General features: G+C 31.1%; 1 protein-coding gene, 1 non-coding gene and 1 pseudogene across 51 annotated transcripts in view; 2 read left to right on the forward strand and 1 right to left on the reverse strand.

The window, feature by feature from the left end:
• Positions 1 to 27,563, forward strand: part of Ppip5k2 (diphosphoinositol pentakisphosphate kinase 2) — a 150,622-nt gene that overhangs the window by 17,338 nt on the left and 105,721 nt on the right. For 39 of the 50 annotated variants that reach the window (XR_007350564.1, XR_007350565.1, XM_048811499.1 and 36 more), the window contains 14 exons: positions 545 to 635; positions 1,952 to 2,037; positions 4,765 to 4,919; positions 6,350 to 6,451; positions 8,101 to 8,262; positions 9,554 to 9,675; positions 11,303 to 11,404; positions 12,475 to 12,561; positions 13,395 to 13,470; positions 13,746 to 13,855; positions 14,519 to 14,604; positions 17,459 to 17,584; positions 17,871 to 17,992; positions 18,269 to 18,451. Coding sequence is in view for 48 of the 50 variants with exons in the window: in XM_048811499.1 (XP_048667456.1) it covers positions 545 to 635; positions 1,952 to 2,037; positions 4,765 to 4,919; positions 6,350 to 6,451; positions 8,101 to 8,262; positions 9,554 to 9,675; positions 11,303 to 11,404; positions 12,475 to 12,561; positions 13,395 to 13,470; positions 13,746 to 13,855; positions 14,519 to 14,604; positions 17,459 to 17,584; positions 17,871 to 17,992; positions 18,269 to 18,451 (1,610 nt within the window). In the remaining 2 variants the exon portion in view is untranslated. The remainder of the gene's footprint in view (positions 1 to 544; positions 636 to 1,951; positions 2,038 to 4,764; positions 4,920 to 6,349; positions 6,452 to 8,100; positions 8,263 to 9,553; positions 9,676 to 11,302; positions 11,405 to 12,474; positions 12,562 to 13,394; positions 13,471 to 13,745; positions 13,856 to 14,518; positions 14,605 to 17,458; positions 17,585 to 17,870; positions 17,993 to 18,268; positions 18,452 to 27,563) is intronic. The other 11 variants (XM_048811500.1, XM_048811520.1, XM_048811512.1 and 8 more) reach the window with 1 other exon arrangement.
• On the forward strand, positions 2,092 to 4,756 carry LOC125619076 (annotated as a pseudogene).
• LOC125619264 lies at positions 23,989 to 24,095 on the reverse strand. Its single transcript, XR_007350752.1, has one exon. It is a non-coding gene; the product is annotated as a U6 spliceosomal RNA (small nuclear RNA).

Here is a 27,563-nt window from a genome sequence, read left to right on the forward strand (position 1 = left end):
TAGCACCAGCTTAGCAATAGCATGATTCTTCTTTTATATTTTGAGTGTATGTGTTATGTGTGAATTAGTTTTGCTTTTGCTATTATTTTTAATGGTACGTAAATTCTTTGACTATCAGCTAATTTGAGAATATAAGCATCAAAATATTTAGTGAAAAGAGTTGTATACACAGTATATTCTTAAAAATTATAAGGTAGTCATGGTTCACTTATTTATATATAGAAATCTTTTTGTATGTGAAGTAATTTTACTTTCTGTTGGATGACTTTGTATATAGTCAGGCACTGACTAACATGTCTCTGCTTTAATTTGTTTTTATAGCCACTGATGTAGTATGCCTTATTGATAGCATTAACTAGGAAAAAAATGAGATTTAATAGTAAAAGCTTAACTAAAATTTCTTTATATATTATACCTTTTATAGAAGTCAGTTATGAACATAATGAGTCATTATTTTATGGGAGCATCAATTCAAGTTGATAAAGTTATAGATGTCAATTTATCTTGAAATTGTTTAGAGTATGTTAATGATATGTGTTCTTAGGATTTCCACTGGACAAAGCAGTTGCCTATGCAAAACTCAGGAATCCATTTGTAATCAATGACTTGAATATGCAGTATCTCATACAAGATAGGTGAGTGGTGAAGTTGGCTAAATTAAGGGAAGGAAAAATTAACATTTATTTAGTACCTACTATATACTGACATAGCATAAAGTGTTTTACATACTTATTTCATAGCATCCTTAAAAAGTATTATTCATAAATAGGTGTTTATTAACGAATTTTACAGAGAGGAAACATGAGAATCAGATCAATTAATTTGCCCAGAGTCATAAGTAGTACCCAGTAGTAGGACAAGAAGTTAAACCACATTTGTTTAATTTCCAAAGCCTACTAAAACCATGAATAATTACGAGTAATTTTTCTTTCATTTGACTGATAGTTAAATTAGGAAATAACTCATAACTAGATGTTTTTTAATGATACAATATATATATTTAAAAATATTTCTCTATGTATGTTAGCATTTATTAAAGGCCAAAAGTATAGATTTATAAATGAAATTATAAAATATGAGTGTACTTATGTATTTTATTTTATTTATTTATTTTTATGTAGTGCTAAGGATCGAACCTAGTGCCTTGCACGTGATAGGCAAGCACTCTACCACTGGGCCACAATCCCAGCTCTATCTATGTGTTTCTTACTCTAGTAAATACTCTTTTAATATCTCCGTTCTGTTTTTTGTTACTATTGTAATATCATATATGTGGAAATACTTTTATGATTTTTGGTTTGGGTTCTTTTTTTTCCTGTTCTCCCAGAATGTAGAGTTGTTATTATCTAAACATTTAAAACATTTTCTAGGGCCTATATTATAGTATATGTTCATATATAAGTTATATACATATATAAAAATGCATATATATTTTAACAAGTTTGAGAAATAAAAGCATAAAATAACCATTTAGTTCTGTCACTATATTTACTATATTTTTCATATAGAGAGCAATATATATACACATACATGCTTGCATTTTAGAAAATGAGAATTACATTTCTCTGAGAATACAGTGAACATTTTCCCATGTCATTAAATGTTATTTAAACATGTTTTTAATGGCCAGATTATTTCATTGTGATGTTATCAACTTTAACAAACATTCATTCATTTACTCTCTTGATTTAATAATAATATGCTAGAAGAAGTAGTATGCATAAACTTTTGTTCTCATTGCTGAATATTCCTTGCTGAATATTTCAAGTATTTTTAAATACTTGAAATGATATAGATTTATTTTTAAATCTATATTTTTAAAAAGTTTTAAAACTTGATATACATACCCTTTTTAGTAGTACAACACAATAACATATAACAATAAGTACAGTGTTATATTCATTGCAAAATACAGCAGCAAGAGAGTAAGGATGTTTTTCTTTTTCTTTAGGAGAGAAGTATATAGTATTCTTCAAGCAGAAGGTATTTTACTTCCTCGTTATGCAATTTTGAACCGTGATCCAAATAATCCCAAAGGTAAGAATAAAAGATTTTAAGTATGTTACCTTCTGTCACTTGAAATACTTAGGCCACTCTACTTAACTAAAAGGAATTTAAACAATTCTTAGTATTCTGTTTAACAGTTTTCCTTAATGATTTAAATAAATAATCATTTATTATATTCAGTTAAAATGTGATATTGTGCTAAAAGGTTAACTGATAATTTAGAAGTTATCTCTTCTACTTTTCTTTGGTATGCATTTGACATATCTTTCAGAATCATAAAGTAAGTTTTGAAATTACCTGGTTATTGAATTTGTATTGATTATGGAAAAGCAGGTGACTCATTTCTGACTTAGAAACTTCATGCTATAGTGTCATAATTAAATACCTGATGCTACATATTTTGAAATAATACTATTAATATTTTAAAGTAGCCTTGACTCCTTTTTTTTCTAGTTATCTACTATATGACATGTAAGTTTTATGTAACTCAATCTAAAGGGCAAGATAGCTTTCCGGACTAGGCTGAGCTGTAAGCGCCATCATGGAAGTCGACATACGCCACAATAAGGACCGAAAGGTTTAGCACAAGGAGCCCAAGAGGCAGGACATCTACCTAAGGCTGTTGGTCAAGTTGTACCTTCAACCAAGTTGTACTGAAGATGTTGTTCATGAGTCGTACCAATAGGGTACCTCTCTCCCTTTCCTGGATGATCCAGAAGATAAAGCTTCTGAGCGGAGAAAACAAAACAGCTCTGGTCGTGGGGACCCTAACACATGACGTGCGTGTTCAGGAGGTGCCCAAACTAAAGGTGTGCGTACTGCGCTTCAGCAGCCGAGCCCACAGCCGCATCCTCAAGGCTGGGGGCAAGATCCTCACTTTTGACCAACTGGTCCTGGGCTCCCCTAAGGGCCGTGGCACAGTCCTGCTCTCTGGCCCTGGCAAGGTCCAAGAAGTGTACCAGCATTTTGGCAAGGCTCCTGGGACCCCACACAACCACACCAAACCCTACGTCCGCTCCAAGGGCAGGATATTCGAGCGCGCCAGAGGCCGGAGGGCCAGATGTGGCTACAAAAACCAACCCCGGATCTTACTGTTAATAAAGAGGCTTTGGATTTGATAAAATAAAAAACAAAGGGCAAGATAAATGTTTGTCTTGAAAGTTAATATGGTAACATTGTTTTGGGAAATTTTGATTAATTATTGTATCTGAAAGAAACTTTCAGAAAAATTACTTTCCTAAGTTAAATAATGTCATGTTTTATATTATTTATGATATGAATGATCCTATACATTTTCCAGAGAATGGTAGTGCTGTTCTGGAATTAGTCCTCAGTCTCTCTTTATGGCATCATTTCATACCTAACTTTGAAGTCTCTGACATGGTAATATAAAATGGCAAGTCCATAGAATCTGAGGAACAAGTATAGTTCTTAGTTTCATATGTATCATAAATGTTGATATATGTTGTTTATATAAATATATCTAATTAAAATCAAGTAAATACATTATCCAAGTTTTGTTTTCTTTATGATTTCTAGTTTAGAAAAAAGAAGTCCTCAATCATAGCATGATATCTAAGTTAAAAAATAGTGTAATTAAAATAAAGAAAAGAACTAACTATTCATAAGCTGGGTGCATTGTCTGTAATATCTATAGTTCTAGATTTTGAGTCAGGAAGATCACAGGTTGGGGCCAGCTTCAACAACTTATTGAGACGCTGTCTCAAAATAAAAAATTATGAAAGGGATTAGGGAGATAGCTTACTGCTTAAGCACCCCAAGTTCAATCCTCAGTACACTATAAGAACAAAACAAAAAATCCCAAATATTCATCCTTGAGAACTAGAATTTGTCTATCAAGTTAAAAGCTACCTCTTTAGGAGTTTAAAAATTTGTACTCTTGAATAAACACTTAAATCACATTAATGTTCATAGTTAATGATCATATGTTAAGTAAATGTTGATGGAATGCTCCAATTTATAATGCTAACCTACTTCCCTACTGGTTCTGTTCCAGGCATTTGCTTCTATACTTCTTCTGTTTTTATGAAATCATCCAATGTGATCAAGATTTTTATACAGTATTGTTTCCAGACCTTTGTAGAATCTGTTCCCAGTATACTAGAACAGGTTTTCTTTCATAGAAAAACCATTATTACAAAAGAAAATGACAAAGTGACATAATTTTTATAATTACCAAATTAATTGTCAATGGTAGAGCATTGATTTTTAAATTTTCTTAGGATAAGCATGGATAGACAGTGAGACAGGGTATAGAAGGTATATATGAAGAAGGAAATTACCACATTGAAATGCACCATCTTAAAATTCAGAGGCCCTACTTTCTACAGTACCTGTGCAAGGAGAAATGTCCTAAAGGTGAAGATTGATGTGCTGTGGCATTAGTTTGGAGAATTTTGAAAAGAACAGATTTTACCCTTAGCTGGGAATCAGAATCATAAGAAGAGGTTTTTAAAAATATATCTGTACTAGACCCCACATATCTGTATGAGATTCTACATGAGTGGTTTTTTTTTAAGAGTGGGTGATTTAAATATGCTGTTAGGATTGAGCATTCTTGGTGCAAATTTTTTGTTTTCTTCTGAATGTCATTAAAGCAAGATAAATTCAAGTTTGCTGATAAGGCTTATACAGTTTTGCTGCAGATTAGAACAATGCATTCTGTTGTTTGTTTTTTTTAAGCCTTCTATTATAATGAAAAAAGTAATTTTTTTTCTAATTATGTTTGATTTATAGAATGCAATCTGATTGAAGGGGAAGACCATGTAGAAGTAAATGGAGAAGTTTTCCAAAAGCCATTTGTAGAAAAACCAGTCAGTGCAGAAGATCACAATGTTTACATTTATTATCCAACATCTGCTGGAGGTGGAAGTCAAAGACTCTTTAGAAAGGTAAACTTTTGTAACCTTTATATGAGTAATGTTCTTCATTTTTTGAATAAATTTTATTAATAGTAATATACCTTTTAAAAAAGTAATCAAGCATTTAATAAAACTATAATTTTATCTTGAATTCTTGAAAATGTATTATTTAGAAGTAAATTCATAAAACTGATATCATACTGTTAGAAAAACATGGTGTCATTGTCAGTATTTAATGCTGTTTGGCAAAATGCCTACCTACAGAATACTGAAAAAGTACTTAATTTGTCTTCAACCTCTTATTCATGTTTCTGTCAGACTAAAATTCAGTTAAACCAGTCTTTTAGAAAACTGACCCAGAAAAGTAAACAGTTTATAGAAAAAGTTATATTAATAACTTTTATATACATGAAGATATGCTTAATCATACCCATAATAAAAGAATGCAAAACAAGTCTGAAATATAATTATATCATATTAACTTTTTTGGTTTGTCAAAGATTAAACACTTATGTATGTGGAAAACAAGCACAAGCCTATACATCATAAGCAGGAATGCCGCCTCTTAGCAGTGTAATTTAGCAGCACATCAGAATTAGAAATACACTTACAAACAATCATAGAAATGCAAATAAAAATACAATGAGATGCCATTTTAATAAATAGCCATTAGAGTGGCAAGTGTTAAAGAATCTGATAATACTAAGAACAGCTGGAACTCTTGTACATTTGCTGGTGAGACTAAATTCTTAAAATAGTTTCTAAAAGGTTTTGGCAATATATTTGTAAGTTGACTATGTGCCATCTAGCAATCCTTAGAAACACAAATGAACATATATCATGGTGACACAAGAATGTTCAAAGCAAAATTGTTGTAGTAACCAAAGCTTGGAAAATATCCTAAATATACACTGGTAGGAGAATGGATGAATTCTGGTTTATTTACACAGTAGAAAATTTATAGTAGTATACATGAACAAACTTGAGTAACATGTAGCAACATGAATGAACCTTAGAAATATAATTCTTGGGCACTTGGTTTGATCCTCAACACCACATAAAAATAAATAAACAAAGATATGTGTTCATCTACAACTAAAAAAATGTTTTTTAAAAAAGATTTAATTCTTAATGTTCATTTTATTTTATGTTTTTAAATTTTGAACTGAATAGATACTTTACAGAAGAAGAAATACAACCGATCATTTTATTTTTATGCTCTTCAATTTACACATAAGTTAGAGACAGTATAATATAGTGCCAAATACATAATAAACCTTGTTAAATATTCATGGATTAAATAATTATTTGAAAATTTCTAAGATGGAACAATTTCTAAGGTGAAACAAAGGTTATATTATAAAATGAGGGAAATAATGTGATTTTCCACATTTTTTATTGGTGCATTATAGTTGTAAAATAATGTGGTTTTTATATTGATGGACAATTTTTACTTTCAGATTGGCAGTAGAAGTAGTGTATACTCCCCTGAAAGCAATGTACGAAAAACAGGTTCATATATATATGAAGAGTTTATGCCCACAGATGGTACTGATGTTAAGGTAAGACTGACTGAACTGTATTTTGATTTTGTATTCAAGGTGATACTGATGTTAAGGTAGGATAAATTAAAGTACAGATGCTCCTCCATTTAAGAATGAGGTCACATCCCAATAAACCCTTCAGAAATTGAAAATGATCTACATTGAAAATGCATTTAATCAATCTACTGAAAATCAAAGATTAGCAACATGGTGTATAGGGTGAGTTGTTAACACAATTGTGTGACTCATTAAGAGCTATGTGACTCATTGCCATTGCCTAGCATCCTAAGAGAATATCATAGTACGCATCACTGGCCCAGGAAAAGATCAAAATTCAAATTATGACTTCTACTGAATGTCTATCACTTTTACACCATTTTAAGTCAAATTGAAAAATCACAAGTACGAATCGTAAGAGACCATGTAGATGTAATTTTGTATTTTGATTTTACCAGTAATCGCAGAAGGAAACACCCTTCACTAATCTAACTTCTATTCTTTATCTCTTTCTTTTTAATTAAGGATGCTCAAGCCATTTTGTTCCATGAATACCTTTGGCAGTTAGAAGCCTATGAATCCTTTTTTTAAACATAGTGAACTTAAGTGCTTAAAATAAAACACACAGGATTACGAAGAAAGACATTTTATCTAAGTGTAGTTACTAAAATATTTAAAAATCAACTTTTTAATATAATAATTGTGTGATTCTTTAAAGGGACTTTAAATAATAAAATATTAGGTGAGTCTAATAGCCTCCACATTTCTAAGCAGTACACTTTACCCAGATTTTGAGATCTGTGACAATTATTATGTGATTTAAGAATATCCGTATGGGCACATTGATGTACACCTATAAGCTCAGTGGCTCAGGAAGCTGAGGCAGGAGGATCACAAGTTCAAAACCAACCTCAGCAATTTAGTGAGGCACTAAGCAACTCAGTGAGATGCTGTCTCTAAATAACATATTTTTAAAAGGGCTGGGTATGTAACTCAGTGGTTAAACACCCCTGGATTCAATCCTTGGTGACATAGAATAAATAAATAAATAAATAAATAAAATTTTAACTGGTAACAAATGAGATCTTAATATGTCAACTTTCAACTAGTCTTTCTGTAACCACAATGTTCCTTTTAAAGTATAAATTTGATCATGATACAGATAATATCATAGTCTGTCCTCTGTCTTACTAATTTTATTTCTTAAAGCATAAACTGCATCAAATAACTTTTCCATATTTATATGCATCCTGCTGTTTCATATGTCTGTCCTTTGTGTCCATTTACCTCTGCTTAGAATGCCTTTCCTTCTCTTGTTCTGATTCATTCTCCACCTTTTAAAAACTTCTATTTTGGCAATTTTTTTCCTTCCATGATGTTTTATAGTTTTTTTTAATCTCTTTTTTGTTAAACTAAAACATTTTGAAGAGTTAATGCTCAGTTTAATAGTTTCCTATACAGAATGAATTCTTACTTTACCAGTGTTGCCATATAAGTATTTATAACCTTTTCCAATGAAAATTTGAGATGTAAAATAGAAAAGTTGTCTTATAACAATACAGAGTCTGAACCATTTTTTGTTACTTTTTTCGTTGAATTTATTTTTTATTGGTTTTACGAGTGTTTGTGTATGTGTGTGTGTGTATATATGTGTTTAATATTCGTCAAAGGTTTACACAGTTGGTCCAGATTATGCTCATGCTGAAGCTCGAAAATCTCCAGCACTTGATGGCAAGGTGGAACGAGATAGTGAAGGAAAAGAAGTAAGATACCCTGTTATTCTCAATGCACGAGAGAAATTAATTGCTTGGAAAGTCTGCCTTGCTTTTAAGGTAAGATGTTAAGACAAGCCATGTAGACCTTTGTAAAAAAAATTCTAATTCTTATTCTTGATTAAGAGACATTATTTGGATTTATAATTAGAGTAGTAAGCTGAGAACTGTTCATGTATTTTGCAAGCGGATTTTTATAGTGCTAATATATTGTATTCTTGTAGTACCAATATGTTCTTTCTGTGTTATATAAAAAGAAACTGTATGAATTTTTTCTGACTTTAAAATTGCAGAGATTAGTTCAGTTAAACAGTGTTTAGGGGTATTGTCTAATCTGTTTTTAAGAAACTAATTATAAGTATTATTTACTTTCATAGAACTGGTAAATTGTCCTTAGTATTGTAGCCTTGGCAGTCAATTCTTTTGGACTACTGTATAATAGAATATGTTCATGAAAGCACTGTAAAAAAATTTCTTAAAACATTTACTTCTAATATTTGATTAATTCCCTTAATCTATATTAACAGAATTTTTACCTAACTTGTATAAAAGTTTAAATAGAAGTAGTACAACTGACATTTAATAAATAATAAATTTTACCTTTTTGAAATCTTACATTGGATACATAACTTAAAGATTAATAGATATTACTGGTTATTAAATAATAAATACTTTGTGTGTTAACCATAATGTCTCTTTTGTGGAAGAAATGTTAGATTGTAAGTAAGTTTTAATAGATTTATGTAAATTGTCTTATTATACAAGGATCCCAAAAGCTATGAATTCAAATTACATTATAGTAGTGCATGAGTATTTGCATAAAAAATGTGGAAGAAAATTTTCACAGAGTAACAAATTTATAACTTTCAGCAATTTTCTTCCAAATTTATTTTAGGTGCTCACAAATATGTGATTATGAGGAGATTAACAGATTTACAGGAATAATTGAACATTTCTTCTGGGATAGGTCTTTAATACTATTTTTCCTTTATTGTGTTGGGACTTAAATGACCTAAATTTCTGCTAGTGTAAAATTTTATCTGAATTTTCAAAATATTTGCTTTTCGAAAATTGAAATTTTAGTTGGAGATTGTTTTGATGCAGTGTTCTGTTTTGGCCACTGTAATCGTTTATACTTTATGTCTGTTTTATGATAAGGAATTTAAGTAATCATATGGAATATGTAACATATCTTTAGAATATTCAAATTACAAATAAGTAATTTCTTTCCCTTACTTAACATGAATTGAAACAATATATAATAATATACTTTTAGACATAAAATATATGTTCTAATAAGACTAGAAAACTGAATCATAATAATTTAAAGTTTATAACTTATTTTAAATAGCAAACAGTTTGTGGCTTTGATTTGTTACGAGCCAATGGACAGTCCTATGTGTGTGATGTCAATGGCTTCAGTTTTGTGAAAAATTCCATGAAGTATTATGATGATTGTGCAAAAATACTTGGGTAAGAATTTAATAATCTATTTTCTTCTCTTTACTTTGCATACTAGTTATTCAGAAACAAAATAATTGGTAACATTGAAGGATGAAGTTTTTTTTTTTTTTAAGTATTGTAGAGTAAAAAATCAGTTCATAAAATGGCACCTCCAGAGACTGTACCAGATTCTGAATTATAGGTGAGATTATCAAAGACAGATTAATTTATAATCAGTACAAAGGCCTAAAGATGTTAACTTCATAGAGTTAGAAATGCTATAACATGGTGATTAAAATATTCCTCAAGTTTTTGCTGTGTAATTGTAGTTGAAATTAAGCTTTTTAAAAAATTACATTGACCTTAGAAGTGTGAAAAATATGAGTTTTGTCTAAAGTAAATTGTTTAGAAATACAGAATCAGACAGGTTGCATGAAGGTCAGGGAGGCCAAGTGTCAGAGACTTCAGCAGATTATTCTGGTTCTTGTGGAAAAGAAAAGGGGAGAAAGGAAAAGGAAAGGGAGGGGAGGGGAGAAGAGAAAAGGGGAAAAATCCCTGTAAGTGGGAAGACTCCCATAGAAGAAACCCTTGCCCACTTGTTCCCCACAGGAAGGGAAATTGGTGACAGCAGAACAGGAGTCAGAGGAAACAACCCTATTTCTGGCTTTGAATTCACAATCCTCCTGTCTCAGCCTCCCTAGCTGCTGAGAAAAATAGGAGCACATTGTTATTATTTTGCTGGCTGTTTGCATTTTTGTTTAATAAACTGCTTTGCTTGCTCAAAAAAAAACAAACTTTGTTGTCTTATTTAATAGTGCAAAATTAACATTCATGAAATAAGTAAGATAGAAATTTTTGGAATTCAGGATTCTATGGGTGACATTTCTTTATGCAAGTATATGTTAAAGATATTCTCATAATATTATCAAGTGAATATATAAAATTATTGCAGGTAGAAATGTCAGTTTTATATTCTTTGATTCATTTTCCTTGTAACTTGATTAGGAAGACTTAGCAAGACAAGAACTATTTTTGACATTTTTAATACCTTGATTTTATTTATTTGTCTGTTTATTTATTTAATGTGTGCTGACAATCAAATCCCGTGCCCCACACATGCTAGGCAAACATCTTACTACTGAGCTACAACTGCAGCCCCTTTTTAACATTCTGAAGCATATCTGACAAAGCCACAGAAAACTTAATACTTCAAAATGTTTGATAATTGGACTCATATTTTATAGTATGTTTTGAAGATTGTTGAAGTTATGCTTAAAGTGAAATTGAGAAGAGTTATCTAAATTTTTCATGAATGAATATTAAATTTAAACAAAATTAAACACCTCTTTATTGTTAACCCTATTAGTAAAGTATAATAATAATTTGTGGAAAATGAGCATGGCATTTAGAACAGGTTTATAAATGTTCATTAAATGCATAAGGAATGATCAGTGGTCACCTAGTCCAAGAGACAGTTTTGAATTTCAGAGTGTGTATAATTAGAAATAATATAGTTATACTGATTTATTCAAATCTAATATTGATTTGTATTTTAAATTTTTCAGATGACTTTAACTCCTGTGATTCGCTACCATTCTCATTTAGTATCCAATTTTATCTTTAAATGAAATAATAATTATTTTCTTTTCATTTGAAGAAATATTGTAATGAGAGAGCTTGCTCCACAATTTCATATCCCCTGGTCAATACCATTGGAAGCTGAAGATATTCCAATTGTACCAACTACATCTGGAACTATGTAAGTGAATTATTTTCATTTAGAAATTCCTTGAGTTTTCTCTATTAGACTGTGCTATTATAATAAAAAATTATTTTTAGATACTTTGTATGTTTTTGTTAGATTTGGTGTGAAGATGGGAGGAATAAATTCTCTTATATTGTTGTTAGATATAAAATCCTGCAATAGGCTTTGATAATTACAGAACTACATAATCAAGTCATAATAATAGAAGTGGTTAAAATAGATACATTTCTCAAAAGTTCAGTCATCATTATGTGGCTAGCTTAAGTTACAGGTTGAGATAAATTCATTAGACCAATATTGCCAGAATGTTTTATTAACATCTACTGAGGAAAATGACTCATTGAAAAGTCAGGTGAGTTGACTGAATGCTTCACATTCACAGCTTAGAAAGATTTATATTAGTATGTTAAATAGTTTTGGACATTCTGATTTGTAGAAACTGTATTTACTTTTGTTTTTAAACCAGTATTTTCTAAACTTATTTAACACAAAATTTTCTCAGATAATTGTATTAATATCCTGCAAGTTATGTTCAAGACCTCATACTTTGGCTAATACTAAATTATACCTCTTAACTCTAAAATGCTTCTTTACTACTTTTATCTTCCATTAATTTGAGTTTTAAATACTATTCCTATTACCTGAGCAAAAGATAGCAAATTTATAAATGTAGTGACTGTTTCCTTTACTATTAGATAAAACTTTATTTTTATTTGATGAACTCAGTCTAATACTACCAGGCAGATATTTTATAAAGTTCAGGAATCAGAGTACATTTACTTGTGTCCAGAGTTAACATGGTTCTCTTTTGAGAAGAGGAAGTATTATATTATATATCATAATATCACTCCCTCCTCCAACTTTGTAAATTCCTTTTAGGATTTAACTTCATAAAATTAAGACTAAATTGTTAAAGACATAAAATTGTTACAAGTACTACTCTTCATGGGAAAGATCTTAAAATGGTGAAAGATGGCCTTTAATAAATGATTGGATGTTTTATTAATCTGAGTTATGGTACACAAATCTTTGTTAGAGTATTAAGAACTTTTTTTTTCCTTTAGGATGGAACTTAGATGTGTCATAGCTGTCATACGTCATGGGGATCGAACCCCAAAACAAAAAATGAAAATGGAAGTGAGGCATCAAAAGTATGTTTCAAGAAGAATATTTAGTACTCATGATATAATTTTAAGATTTCTGATGAATGTTAAGCTCTTTTAATTAATACATCATATAGGAAAATGTTTGACTACTATTTCTTGTTCATAAATATTTAAACCACTGAATGCATGTAAGTTCATTTAAAGTAATGTAAATGCCAGCACCTAAACATTATTATGGTAATGCACATAAATATCAGTCTGACCTGGCTTTTATTTATTGACATAAATGGGTTCTATTTAATTTTGGTTTATCATTCTGTTGCACTGCATTTTGAGAATTATTAACCTTTCAGTTTTTTAGAAGAAAATTAGTGGAAAGCTTCTATTCTGTTCAGTGTTTGATTTGGAGACTGCAAAACCCACCTGAAAACCTTAACTATCAAATGTGTATTTACATACTGACCTTAGAGAATACAATAATATTTTGCATTATAATTGTGTATTCAGTTTTGATCATGAGAAAACTTTTAAAAGTAATATCGTGACCATTAGTTTAGTATAGTTTAGGAAAGTATTAAATTTATAAATACAGGTACAGCAGAAAAAGCTCAGTGTACTAGAATACTACTATAGTCCCAGATACTCAGGAGGCTGAGACAAGATGACCACTTGAGACCTGCTTGAGAAGCATAGTGAGGCCTGTCTTTGGGAGGAAAAAAAAAAAAATAGTAGAGGAGCAACATCGGAAATAGGACAAATAGTACTGAAAATCCATAGGTTTTTGAGTTCTAGCCCCATATCTATTGCTTTGTTAGATTAAATATACTGTGGTAATATCAATTATTGCAAGTGACTAACAGTGCTCTCTTTTTTATAAGATTTTTTGATCTTTTTGAAAAGTGTGATGGATATAAGTCGGGGAAGTTAAAACTCAAAAAGCCAAAACAATTACAGGCAAGTGTTTTTGCTTTCTTGTTGAGTTTTAAATTTTTTTTCTTTAATATTTTTTTTTTTAGTTGTAGTTGGACACAATACCTTTATTTTGTTTATTTATTTTTATGTGGTGCTGAGGATAGAACCCAGCACCTCGCATGTGCTAGGGGAGCGCTCTACCACTGAGCCACAACCCCAGCCCCGAGTTTTTAATTTTTAATGGTTAAGTTTTTTTGTTTTTTTTTTAAATGGTGAAATTACATAAAAATTCAGTTCCTTATTAACTTATTTTATAGGAAGTGCTGGATATTGCACGACAACTTCTTATGGAGCTAGGGCAAAATAATGATTCTGAAATTGAGGAAAACAAATCAAAGCTTGAACAACTTAAGACTGTATTGGAGATGTGAGTATCTTTTGTAACTCCTAGTTGTATACTTACTTTAGTTCTCTGTCTTTTTTGTGTTGTGTGTAGTTATAGGGTTTGAACCCATGGACTCAGACACATGCCAGCCAAGCATAAGTAAAAATTTAATGTAATACAAATTGATTGTTGTATTATTGAAAATTATTATTTTAGCTTTATTTTTAACTTTAATACGATTCAAAGAGGACATCAAATTTGTGTCTTCTGTGAAGTACTCTTTAGAATGAAGGCATATTACTAACTTGACCCCAGATTCAGGGCTGTTTAAATAAAAAAGTTTTAAGCTATGTTTTTATCAACTAAAAATGAGGCCCACTAATATTCCTAATAGAGGCTTTATAAATTTCACCACTTATAATCTTATATCCATTGTTATTTAAAAATACATACATTTATATTTGTACATATTTCTATACTTTATCATCTCTTTCAAATTGTCTTAACTTTGTAAAAACTTATATTTTTTTGTTTTCAATGGAATTGAATGACTATGGTACAAATTTTCTGCTGGATATGTTAAAGAATTCAACAAAGCAATTACAAATAGAAGGGAGTATTCCTATCTGAGAATTAATTTTTCTTTAGGAATCACATTAACAATTCATGAATATTGTCCATCCTGCTTACCATTTTATTTTTCAGGTATGGTCATTTTTCTGGAATAAATCGTAAGGTCCAATTAACCTATCTCCCTCATGGTTGTCCTAAAACATCTAGCGAAGAGGAAGGTATGCATTTTTAATGCCTATTATGTTATAAATATTTGTAGTCACTTAATTCATTCATTACATTTAGACCATTTTTTGCTTAATAGTTTAGAGATTGGCAGGTTAACTAAAAGAAAAATAAAATGGTGTTTTGTTAATAGTGATTCTATCCTTTAGGTAAAGGATACTTTTTATTGTTTAACCATTTATTGTATGGATATATTTTATTATTTTGAAACTGCTTATGACTTTTCTTTTTTCTGAGATTGTTTCAGAAAGTTATTTCTTTATAACTAAGTGATATTTAATCGGCCCCATTCTTACTTTTTTTTTTTTGATAGAAATGAGTAGAGTATTTAAAACAACGCTAAAAAAGTATGAAACGAACTGGGTGCAGTGGTACACACCTGTAATGCCAGCAGCTCTGGAAATTGAGGCAATAGAATTGTGAGTTCAAAGCCAGCCTCAGCAAAAGTGAGAAGCTAAGCAACTCAATGAGACACTGTCTCTAAATACAATAATACAAAATAGGGCTAGGGTTGTGACTCAGTGGTAGAGTGCTTACCTAGCATGTGTGAGGCACTGGGTTCTATTCTCAGCACCACATACAGATAAAATAAAGGTCCATTGATAACTAAAAAATATTTTAAAAAAAAATAATACAAAATAAGGCTAGGGATGTAACATGCTCAGTGATCAAGTGTCCCTGAGTTTAATCCCTGTAACCTGCCCCCAAAGTATGAAATGAATATTTGAAAATATACACAATGTATTTCTACAGTAAATTGATATTTTTCTCCATCCAATAAAGGTCAGTAAGCATTTAAATAAGCTTGGTATCCTAGAAACACTTAGCACAAAGGTCCAAAAATTCATTTACCTTTCAAAATCTGAGTGTGGTGGTACATGCCTATAATCTCAACCACTAAATTAATTATACAGGTTAAGTATTCCTTATATGAAAATCTTGAGATAGAAGTATTTCAAATTTTGAATTTTTTCCAATTTATAATATTTGTATGTACATGGTGAGATATCTTAGGAATGGAACTCAACTTTAAACATGAAATTTATTTATGTTTCATATATACGTCACACATACACACCCCTTATGTGTAGCTAGAAGGTACTTTTATACAATATTTTTAATAATTTTATATCTGAGAGTTTCATGGTGTGGAATTTTCCACTTGTAGCATCATGTGGGAAATCAAAAAGTGCCAATTTTGGATTTCAGATTTTCAGATTAATGAAAATCAACCTGCTTAACCTTGTAATAATCAATCTTGCCTATCATAGTAGCAAAGTGTTTTCTCTCCTTTTTTAAACTGGTAATAAAGTGCTGATGAATAAATTGTGACAGGATTTTAATGTGGTGGTAGAATTATAAATTGATACAACTTCTTGAAAAGTGATTTTCCAATCAAATCTTCAAAAAATATTTCTATACTTTTCTGTTAATAATAAATTTAATAATATTTTAAGTTTATTTTTTCCACTTTATTGAAATATACATATATTGTATATAGTACAGCATAAAGTTCCTTTGCTTTTACTTTAATTCTGCTTGTAAGAGTCTATCCCAAGGCCAGGCATGGTGGTACACTCCTGTAATCCCAGTGGCTTGGGAGGTTGAGGCAAGAGGATCTAGAGTTCAAAGCCAGCCTCAGGAAAAGTGAAGTGTTCGCTTGCTAAGCAATTCAGTGAGACCCTGTCTCTAAATAAAATAAGAAACAGGGTTGGAGATGTGCCTCAGTGGTCGAATGCCTCTGAGTTCCTCTGTACCAAAAAAAAAAAATCTATCCCAAGAAAGTAATTGGATATTCAGAGAAAGATTGATCTGTAGGGATATTCACATTGGCATTATTTATAGTAGCAAAATTGAAGTCATGATTATATTAAATGCAAAAACAAGTTTGAATACATTAAACTTTATGTGTTTATTTTAACATTTGACATTTTACCCTTATGTCATACTTTGTAATTAAAAGCAATACAGATTAATTCCCAATGTTTATGATTGGAAGCTTTCTATAACAAATATAATAAAAACTTTAGTTCACTGTTCTTCCATAAATTGTCCACCTGCATGGTAAAGAACATATAATTGCTAACAAGCAGCAGGGGAAAGGATGATTTTCTGTTACTTTCAATGAATTATTATTCATTCTTTAACGTTTATAATATTTATTTTTGAATCCTTTTGTTTCTAAAATTCAATACAAACAAATCTTAAGGCCATAATAAAGAACAGGTCAAAATTAAATCATTGACCTATGTCTGAGAACAAAACTTCTACTGCGAACTTAAAGAGATTCCACAATTCTAAATTTTTTTTTAAATTGGCTACATTTTCAGTGTTTGTATAAAATTAGATTGCATGAAATTTTAACTAGAATAAGTGTTAGGATGTCATCTCACATCTTCCTAAAAATTATGGAAATCACTGATTCCTCATCATAAAAACATACATATTTTCTTCACTTCAGGTAAAATATTTCATTTTATGTGACAGCTGAGCAGAAGGCACTTGATAGATAACTTCTGGACTTTGGCATCAAGGAGCTTATAATCTAGCAGATATAGCATGACTGAATTAAATACATTGGAGAGATCAGTATGAAAATAGAGAAGGGAGAAGCAGTACTTCTCTGAAGAAAGTTAGAAGCCTTCTTACTGAGTATGAAAGAGATTTTAATATTTCAGTAAAATTTTAATAGGAAGAGCAATGGAATTCCTGATGGAAGCAACAACCTACAAAGATAGGCCCATTTAGAGAATAAAATAATTACATATGGACTAAGTCAACTAAATTAACATTGGCCCATTTCTGTTCAAACCTAACATTTGTTTTATTTGTTCACATGCATCTTAGATAGCCGAAGGGAAGAGCCATCCTTACTTTTGGTTTTGAAATGGGGAGGAGAATTAACACCTGCAGGCAGAGTCCAGGCTGAAGAACTTGGAAGAGCTTTCAGGTGTATGTATCCTGGAGGTCAAGGTAAATGTTGAAATTATTTTTTTAATGTATTTTTAGTTGTCAATGGACCTTTCTTTTATTTATTTATTTTTATGTGGTGCGGAGTATTGAACCCAGTGCCTCTCACGTGCTAGACAAGTGCTCTACCACTGAGCTACAACCCTAGCCCAAATGTTGGAATTTTTTGAATTTGATTAAATTCATGCAATTTTTTTTCATATTCTCTTATTTTGTAATACTTGTAAATATTTCTGGAAATACAGTGAGATAAAAATATAGCTTAAGTGATTTGAGGATTTATTTTCAGGAGATTATGCAGGATTTCCTGGTTGTGGTTTGCTTCGATTACATAGTACCTACCGACATGACCTCAAAATATATGCCTCTGATGAAGGACGAGTTCAGATGACTGCAGCAGCTTTTGCAAAGGTAAAAATAGATGTATCGTTTTGTTTTTAATTATTGGAATTGTCATCTACAATTTCATTGTTTTAAGATTTTCACTAAGACAGTATTTAAAAATTCCAAATTTCGAACTTCCAACTAAAGCTATCAACTGACAATGTGAACTATATTACTAATAATATTTATTTTTTAAAAATATTTAGCTTATACATTATGAAATTCAGAATGTAACAATTATTATGATACTTTCTATTTTGCATATTAATTTTTTAAATTTTTTACTTCATTTAATATGTTTAGGGTCTGTTGGCTTTAGAAGGGGAGCTTACACCCATTCTTGTTCAGATGGTGAAAAGTGCAAATATGAATGGTCTTTTGGATAGTGATAGTGACTCTTTAAGCAGTTGTCAACAACGTGTGAAAGCAAGACTTCATGAAATACTTCAGAAAGACAGAGATTTTACTGCTGAAGATTATGAAAAGGTGGGTCTTAGCAAACTCTTCTATTATGAACTATTACATGAAGAAAAAAGTGAATGAAATGTTAATGTAGAGCTCATTATATTATAAAGCAAATATTCATATGTTACCACCAGGTAGAGCAATTGAACGCTGGACCAATTTTGATCGCTGTCTATCCTTCCCTTCCCTATTGCAACTCATTCCTATCTTCTTGAAATAACTATCATCCTTTGTTAAAAAAAAAAGAAAAAAGCCATAAAAAAAACTAAGGATGATAGTTAACAATCTTATCATATCCAGAATACTTATTTGGATAAACATAAAAGTATTAGCCATGTATCTAACCACTGTAGTCTCATTTTGGGCTTTTTTTTTTTCCCCATATAAGTTTATTTTTATTTTTGTGAACTTTCTTCTTATAATTATAAACACATACTAATTATACAAATTGATGGGATTCTCTGTGATATTTTCATACATGCATCTATCAGACATTAATCACGTACATCTACCCTTCTTCTATTCTTCTACCTCACCCTTCCACCCTTGGCACCCTTTCCATTCCCTCATGGTCTGTCTTCAACCTTAAGGTCATCTTTTATTTTCTTAGTTTTCACAATTGGGAGGAAACATGTGATTCTTGTCTTTCTGTGTCTGACTCATTTAACTTAAAATGTGGATCTCCAACTCCATCTGTTTTCTCGAAAAATGACAGAATTTCATTCTTTATGACTTGTGTATATGTACCATATCTTCTTTATCATCAGTAGATGGTATCTAGGCTGATTCCAAATTTTGGCTATTGTGAATTATGCCACAATAAACATGGGTGTGCAGGTATCTCTTTTGTATACTGACTTCATTTCCTAAGAAAAATACCAAAGAGTGATTTACATGGATCATAAAGTAGTTTTGTTTAATTTTTTTGAGAAACCTCCATATTTTTTTCCACAGTGTTTCCACTAAGAGTTCCTTTTCTGCATATCCTTGCCAGTTCTTATTTGTTTTTTGTTTGTTTTGTTTTTTTAAAAATTATAATAGTCATTGTTAACTATAGTGAGATGAAATCTCATTGTAGTTTTGATTTTCATTTCCTTGATGGTCAAAGATATTGAGGATTTTTTTCATATATTTTTGTTGGCCATTTGTATATCTTCTGTTCAGAGGTATCTATTCAGATCATTTGCCCATTTTTTGATTAGGCAATGACTCTATTTTTTTATGTTGAATTTTGTGCATCCTTTATATATTCTTTTATTTTAAACTTTAAATCTATTTTATTTTGTTGAATTAGGGATTGAATCCAGGCCTCTGCACATGCTAAGCAAGTATCCTACCACTGAGCTATATTCCCAGTTTTTTTAAATTTTATTTTGAGACAGGGTCCCATGAAGTTGCTGAGATTTAGCCTCAAACTTGGAATCTTCTTGCTTCAGCCTCCTGAGTTGGTAGGGTTGCAGTCATGCTTCACTATGCCTAGAATATTTATTTATTTTAAATGACAAAAATTGTATATGTTTATTTTTATACAACATGATCTTTGGAAATAAAAATCCATTATGGAATGGCTAAATGAGATAATTAATACATACATTAGGATCATATACTTAATATTTTTGTGGTGAGAATACTTCAAAACTGCTCTCTTAAGGATTTTTAAAACTAAAATACATTTCTCTTAATTGTAGTCACCATGTGAGATCTCTTTTTTTTAATATTTATATTTTAGTTTAAGGTGGACACTTGGGAATTCACATTGGTTCAATAACTTTAAAAACAGTTTGTCTACTAATATTAAACAAGCATATTATCGTTCACAGTTCCACTCCTAGATACCCAAAGAAACTTGTGTACATCTGCACCAGGAGGCATAGTAGGATGTTCACAACAGCATTAATCATAACAGCCCCAAACTGTAAAAGTAGCAGAAAGCTTATATAAATTATAAAATAGCTATTGTAAACAGTCCTACAAAGAACATGGAATGCAGATGTCTCTTCAATGTACTTATTACATTTCCTTTGGATATATACCCAGAAATGGAATTATTGGAGAATGTGATAGTTCTGTTTTTTGTGAAGCCTCCATACTGCTTTCTTTAATGACTGTACTAATTTACTTTGTGCTGTATTTTTTAAAGCTTCATATAATAGAAATATTTTCTTTTGCTCAATATTATGCTAATGAAATACATTCATAATGTTGCTTATTTCCATAGTTAATAATCACTACTATGAAATATTCCATTTTAGAGTTAGCAGATTTTTCAGTAGATCCGATGGTAAATATTTTAGGCTTGGGTCAAATATTGTCTCTCTTTTCTTTTCTTTTTTTGACTTTCCTGCTACCCTTTTTTTTTTCAATTTTCTCCTGGTACTTTTGGAGTTAACCCAGGAGTGCTTAACCACTGAGCTACATTCCCAACCCTTATTTTTAATTTTGAGACAGGGTTTCACTAAGTTGCTAAGACCCTCATTTAAATTGCTGAGGCTGGCCTCAAACTTGCAATCCTCTGCCTCAGCTTTCCTAGTCACTGGGATTACAGGTATGAGACACTGTGCCTGGCTTTGACTATCCTTTAAAAACATAGAAACCATTCTTAGATCCTAGGCTATACTACAGTTCATATTTGGCTTGCAGAGTATTGTTTGCTGACCCATATTCTATTTTGTGAATATTTTGTAATTTATATATGCTTTCTGCTACTTTTACAGTTTGGGGATGTTATGATTAATAATGCTGAGAACATCCTACATACTCAGTAAGAAGGCTTCTAACTTTCTTCAGAGAAGTACTGCTTCTCCCTTCTCTATTTTCATACTGATCTCTCCAATGTATTTAATTCAGTCATGCTATATCTGCTAGATTATAAGCTCCTTGATGCCAAAGTCCAGAAGTTATCTATCAAGTGCCTTCTGCTCAGCTGTCACATAAAATGAAATATTTTACCTGAAGTGAAGAAAATATGTATTTTAATGTACTGTTTAAAATATATTTTTTCTAAACAAAGTTTGTAAGATATTCTCCTATAGATTTTCTATAATTTTACTATTTTCCCATCACATTTATCTGCAATCCAGATAATGTTGACTTTGTGTGTCCTATGAGTAAAGGGATGAAAGTTGTTTTTTTTCCCCCACCCCTGCAAGTCTGTGTACATGCAGTTGTTTGGGCACCTCCTCAAAAGACTGTTCTTTCCTTACTAAACTGTAATACTGTCTTTATCAAATATAGGTAGTCTGGTTTTGGAGTCTATTTGTTGATCCTTATGTAGTGCCAATTAATTAAGATCTTTCAACTCCACGAGGGCCCTTTTTCAAGTATTTCTTGGCTTTTCTTGCATTTCCATTTAAAATTTAAAATAAACTGATCAAAATTTCTTTGGGGGATTTTTATATAGATTGAATGAAATCTGTAGTTTATACAGATTTACATCTTTTATCTAGACTTTCAGTCTGTGAATGTAGTATGGTTCTTTAAGATTTTAAAGAATGCTTTCAATAAGATTTTACAATGTCCTGAATAAAAGTCTTACATATCTTTGTTAGACTTAGGTTGAGTTAATTGACATTTTTTAATACATTTTTAAAATTTTCATTCTTTATTGCAATATAGAAATATGATTTAGTTCTTTAATATTAGCAATACATGCATCAACCTTGTCAAGTTCATTAATCTCTCATAGTTTATTTAGTGGGGTTTTTTAATTAATTAATTTATTTATTTTTTTGTTTATTTTTGCAATTCTGGGGATTAATCCCATGGCCTTGCCATACAAGGCAAGCACACTACCATTGAGCTACATCCCCAGCCCTTTTTATTTTATTTTGAGACAAGGTCTCACTAAGTTGCCCAGGTTGGCTTTCAACTTGTGATCCTCCTCTGCCTCAGGCTTTAGAGTCTCTGGGATTATAGGTGTGTTCTGCTATGCCCTGCTCTTTGATTCTTTAAAAATACTCAGTGTTTTTATTTCCCAGTCTTTATGTATTTTTAAAATTCTTTTTCTTGCCTTAGTTCAATGCCTAGTATCCTTCAAACATTACTAAATAGAAGTAACATTTCTTTTCTTATCCATATTCTAGAAAGAATGCTTTTAATATTTGCCAATTAAGCATGAAGCTTTCTGTTCATAATTATCAATAATGACTGTTTTTCAAAGTAAAGAAATTCTACTCTATTCCTATTTTGCTGATTTTTTAGCATGAAAATTTCTTTAATTTTTTTGTGAATTATGTGTGCTTTTTTAAAATGTAAAACTAACTTTGATCCTAGAATAAACTCAACCATTTTATTTATTTATTTTGCCATTTCTCTTTTTTTATTGACTTAAAAAAAATGACAGCGGAATGCATTACAATTCTTATTACACATATATACCACAATTTTTCAAATCTGTTTGTATCTAAAGTATGTTGACACCCAATTCGTGTTTTCATACATGTACTTTGGGTAATGATGTCTACCACATTCCACCATCCTTGCTAATCCCCTGCCTCCTTCCTTTCCCTCCCACCCCCTTCCCTATCTAGAATTCATCTATTCCTCCCATGCTCCCCCTCCCTATCCCACTATGAGTAAGCCTCCTTGTATCAGAGAAAACATTTGGCATTTGTGTTTTGGGGATTGGCTATCCTCACTTAGCATTATCTTCTCTAACTCCATCCATTTACCTACACATGTCATGATTTTATTCTCTTTTATTGCTGAGTAAAATTCCATTGTGTATATATGCCACATTTTTTTTATCCATTCATCCACTGAAGGGCATCTAGGTTGGCTCCACAGTTTAGCTATTGTGAATTGTGCTGCTATAAACATTGATGTGGCTGTGTCTCTGTAGTATGCTGTTTTTAAGTCCTTTGGGTATAGACCAAGGAGAGGGATAGCTGGGTCAAATGGTGTTTCCATTCCCATTTTTCCAAGGGGTCTCCATACTGCTTTCCATATTGGCTGCACCAATTTGCAGTCCCACCAGCAGTGTATGAATGTACCTTTTCCCTCACATCCTTGCCAACACTTATTGTTGTTTGTCTTCATAATAGCTGCCATTCTGACTGGAGTGAGATGATATCTTAGAGTAGTTTTGATTTGCATTTCTCTAATTGCTAGAGATGATGAACATTTTTTCATATATTTGTTGATTGATTGAATATCCTCTTCTGAGAAGTGTCTGTTTAGGTCCTTGGCCCATTGGTTGATTGGGTTATTTGTATTTTTTGGTGCTTAGCTTTTTGAGTTTTTTATGTACCCTAGAGATTAGTGCTCTATCTGATGTGTGAGGGGTAAAAATTTGCTCCCAGGATGTAGGCTGTCTGTTCACTTCACAGATTGTTTCTTTTGCCGAGAAGAAACTTTTTAGTTTGATTCCATCCCATTTATTGATTCTCAGTTTTAATTCTTGCGCTATAGGAATCTTATTAAGGAAGTTGGGGCCTAATCTCACATGATGAAGATTAGGGCCTACTTTTTTTCTATTGGATACAGGGTCTCTGGTTTAATTCCTAGGTCCTTGATCCATTTTGAATTAAGTTTTGTGCATGGTGAGAGATAGGGGTTTAAAAAATATGGAACACTTCATGAATTTGCATGTCATCCTTGCACAAGGGCCATGCTAATCTTCTCTGTATTGTTCCAATTTTAGTATGTGTGCTGCCAAAGCAAGCACAAACTCAATTATTTTTAAGTAGTATCTTTTTATATGTCACAGGTTTTGATTTCACTATTATTTTTCATTAGTAGTTTTGTGTTCCTGAATTAGACTGGCCTTTCCTTTTTCTATATTTGTTATATCTTTGCTTCCAGTGTAAGAATTATTCTAGGCTCATAAAATTAGCTAGGGAGTGCATCCTATTTGATGGAAGTAGTTTATGTGCCAATGTTTTATTACTTTTTACTTAACTGTATTGGTAAATACTATGGCAAATCCTGTGGAAATTTAGTTTGTGGGAAAGTTAGGAATTTTGATATCAAGAATAGTTTAGTACTTCTCAGTTATGTCTTTGTCAATATTGCTATGTTCTTCTATATGTCTGTTTATAACTATCTTCAGAAGTAATATCTAGTTGATATGTAATTGTGGTTTTGATTTGCAATTCCCTGATGACTACTGATATTGAGCATTTTTCATATACTTTTTGGGCATTTGTATATCTTCTGTTGAGAAATTTCTATTCAGATAATTTGCCCATTTAATGATGATGATGATGATGATGATGATGATGATGATTTGTTGAGTTTTTTAAAGTTCCTTGTATAGTCTAGATAATAACCTTGACAAATATCTTCTCTCGTACTCTAGGTTGTCTCTTCATTCTTGGTTATATCCTTTGCTACGCAGAAGCCTCTTAATGTGATATAATCCCATTCATTCATTTACTTTTCTTTTGGGGGTCTTAGTTTTTCTATGTTTGTTTTTTTCGTTGTTTTTTATTTCCAGTAGGTTTGTGGTTTTCATTTTTTATCCAATTTGAGTTGACTCTATATATGATGATAATGGTGTGGTTTTATTCCTCTGCATGTGAATATCCAGTTTTTCTAGCACTGTTTATTGAGGATGTTATCCTTTCTTTATGTTTTAAGTACCTTTGTTGAAAACTAGTTGGCTTTGATATGTGATTTGTTTCTGGGTTCTATATTCTGTTCCATTGGTCTGTGTATTGGTTTTTATGCCAGTACCATGTTGTCTTGGTTAATGTATCCCTAGAGTATGTCTAGATATAGGGGCAATCGTGATACTTCTAGCTTTTGGGGGGTTTTGTTGTTGTTGTTTGTTTGTTTGTTTTGTTTTTGTTTTTGTTTTGCTTAAGATTGTTTTGACTGGTGACTTGTGTAGTTCCAAATTAATTTTAGGATTGCTTTTTCTATTTCTGTGAAGAAAGTCCTTGATATTTTGATAAGGATTGCTTTGAGTCTTTATAGCACTTTTGGTAGTATAGACATTTTCACAAGAGTAACACTTAAATCCATGAACATGGAGATATTTCCATTTATTTTTGTCATCAGTTTTTTTCATTACATTGTAATTTTCATTATAAAAGTTATTAACTTCTTTGGTTAAACTGATTCCTAGGTGTATTATTATTAGTATGACTGCTACTATTTGTAATTTTTAGCTCTTGGGAATTAGATCACTTTCTTGGTTTCTTTCCCAAGAAGTCTGTTAATTGGTATATAAAAATGCTACTGATTTTTGTATGTTCCCTCTATTCTGAAACTTTATTGGATTTGTTTATCCATTCTGATAATCTTTTTTAGAGCCTTCTTTTTTTTCTGTGTACAGAATCATGTCTTATACAAAACAAGGATAATTTATCTTCTTTCCTTCTTACTTGAGTCTTTCATTTTCTTCTCTTCAGTAATTACTGTGGCTAAAACTTCCAATACTATGTTGAGCAAGAGTAGCGAAAGGGAAGGAACATTCTTGTCTTGTTCAGTCCCTAGAGGAAATACTTTCAGGTTTCTTTGTGCAATATGATATTGACTGTGGGTTTGTCATATATAGTCTGTATTATATTGAGATATGTTCCGTGTATACCTAGTTTTTTGAGAGTCTTTATCATGAAGGGATGTTGAATTTTGTCAAACACTTTTTCTGCGTCTGTTGACATGGTCATATTATTTTTATCCTTCATTCTGTAGATGTGATGTTTAATTGTGTATATTGAACCATCATTGCACTTCTAAGTTCCCATTGATTATGATGCGTAATCTTTTTGGCTTTGGTTTTGCTGTTGTTTGGTTTTGTGTCTGTGTGAATCTCAGAATACTGGTTTGTTGTTTTCTTTTTTTGTGTGTCCCTGTTTGATTTTGGTATCAGGGTAATGCTGGTCTTATAGAATAAATTTGAAATAATTTCAGCCTTTTTCATTCTTTGGGATAATTTGAGAAGAATTGTTGTTAGCTTTTGGTTTTGCTTTTTAAAATTTTTAGTTGTGATTAGATACAATATCTTTTTGTTTTATTTATTTTTTTATGTGGTGCTGAGAATCAAACCCAGCGCCTCACACTTGCTAGGCAAGCACTCTACCACTGAGCAACAACCCCAGCCCTTGGTGTTAGTTCTTTAAATGTTTGGTGGAATTCAACAATGAAGGCATCTGTTCCTGGGCTTCTCTTTTTATGGGGACTTTTTGATTATTTTTTCCAGTCTTTGTACTTGTTATCGGGCTGTTAAAGTTTTCTGTGCCTTTATGGTTCATTTTTGATAGTTTATATGTGTCTAGAATTTTCCATTCATTTTTTATTTTTCCCATTTGTTGGCATATAGTTGTTCATGATATTCATTAATGATTCCTTGTATTTCTGTGCTCTGAATTATACTTTCTCCTTTTCATGTCTTATTTTATTTATTTGGGTTTTCTTTTTTCTTGATGAGACTAGCAAAAGGTTTGTTGATTTTGTGTATCTTTTCAAAAAGACTAACACTTGGTTTTGTTGATCTTTTAGCTTTGCAGGAGTTGATTGATTTTTGGTAGTCTATTATTTCAGCTCTGATTTTTGTTATTTACTTCTGCTAATTTTGGATTTGGTTTTTCCATGCTTTTCTAGTTCCTTGATTTACATTGCTAGGTTGTTTGAAATCTTTTCTTTCTTTCTTTTTTTTTTTTTAATGTAGGCACTTATTTCTATAAATTCTTCTCTACTACTACTTTTGCTATAGCACCATGGGTTTTGGTATGTTGTGTTTCCATTTTCATTTGTTCAAGAAATGTTTTTTTTTTTTTTTGGATTCCTTGAATGACCCATTTTTCATTCAGGTGCTTGTTGTTTAGTTTCTTTGTATTTGTACAGTTTCTAAAATTCCTTATGTAGATTTGCTGTCCTATACCGTGTGGTCCGAGAAGCCAAATGCTACCATTTTGACTTATTGAAATTCGTTGGGATATTTTGTGGCCTAACATATATGGTCTTTCCTGGAGAATGTTCTATGTGCTGATGAGAAAAATATGTATTACATAGCTGTTAAATAAAATATTTTTAATGTCTATTCTTTCCATTTAATCTGTAGTATAGTTCAGTTCTGATGTTGTTTTGTTGTTGTTGTTGTGTTTGTTTTTTGTTTGTTTTGCTTTATTTTTTTCTTTTGGTCTGGATGATTTATCCATTGATGAAAGTGAGATTTTATATATATATA

The sequence above is a fragment of the Marmota marmota genome, unplaced genomic scaffold (assembly GCF_001458135.2).
Source record: "Marmota marmota marmota unplaced genomic scaffold, marMar, whole genome shotgun sequence".
Taxonomy (NCBI): Eukaryota; Metazoa; Chordata; class Mammalia; order Rodentia; family Sciuridae; genus Marmota; species Marmota marmota.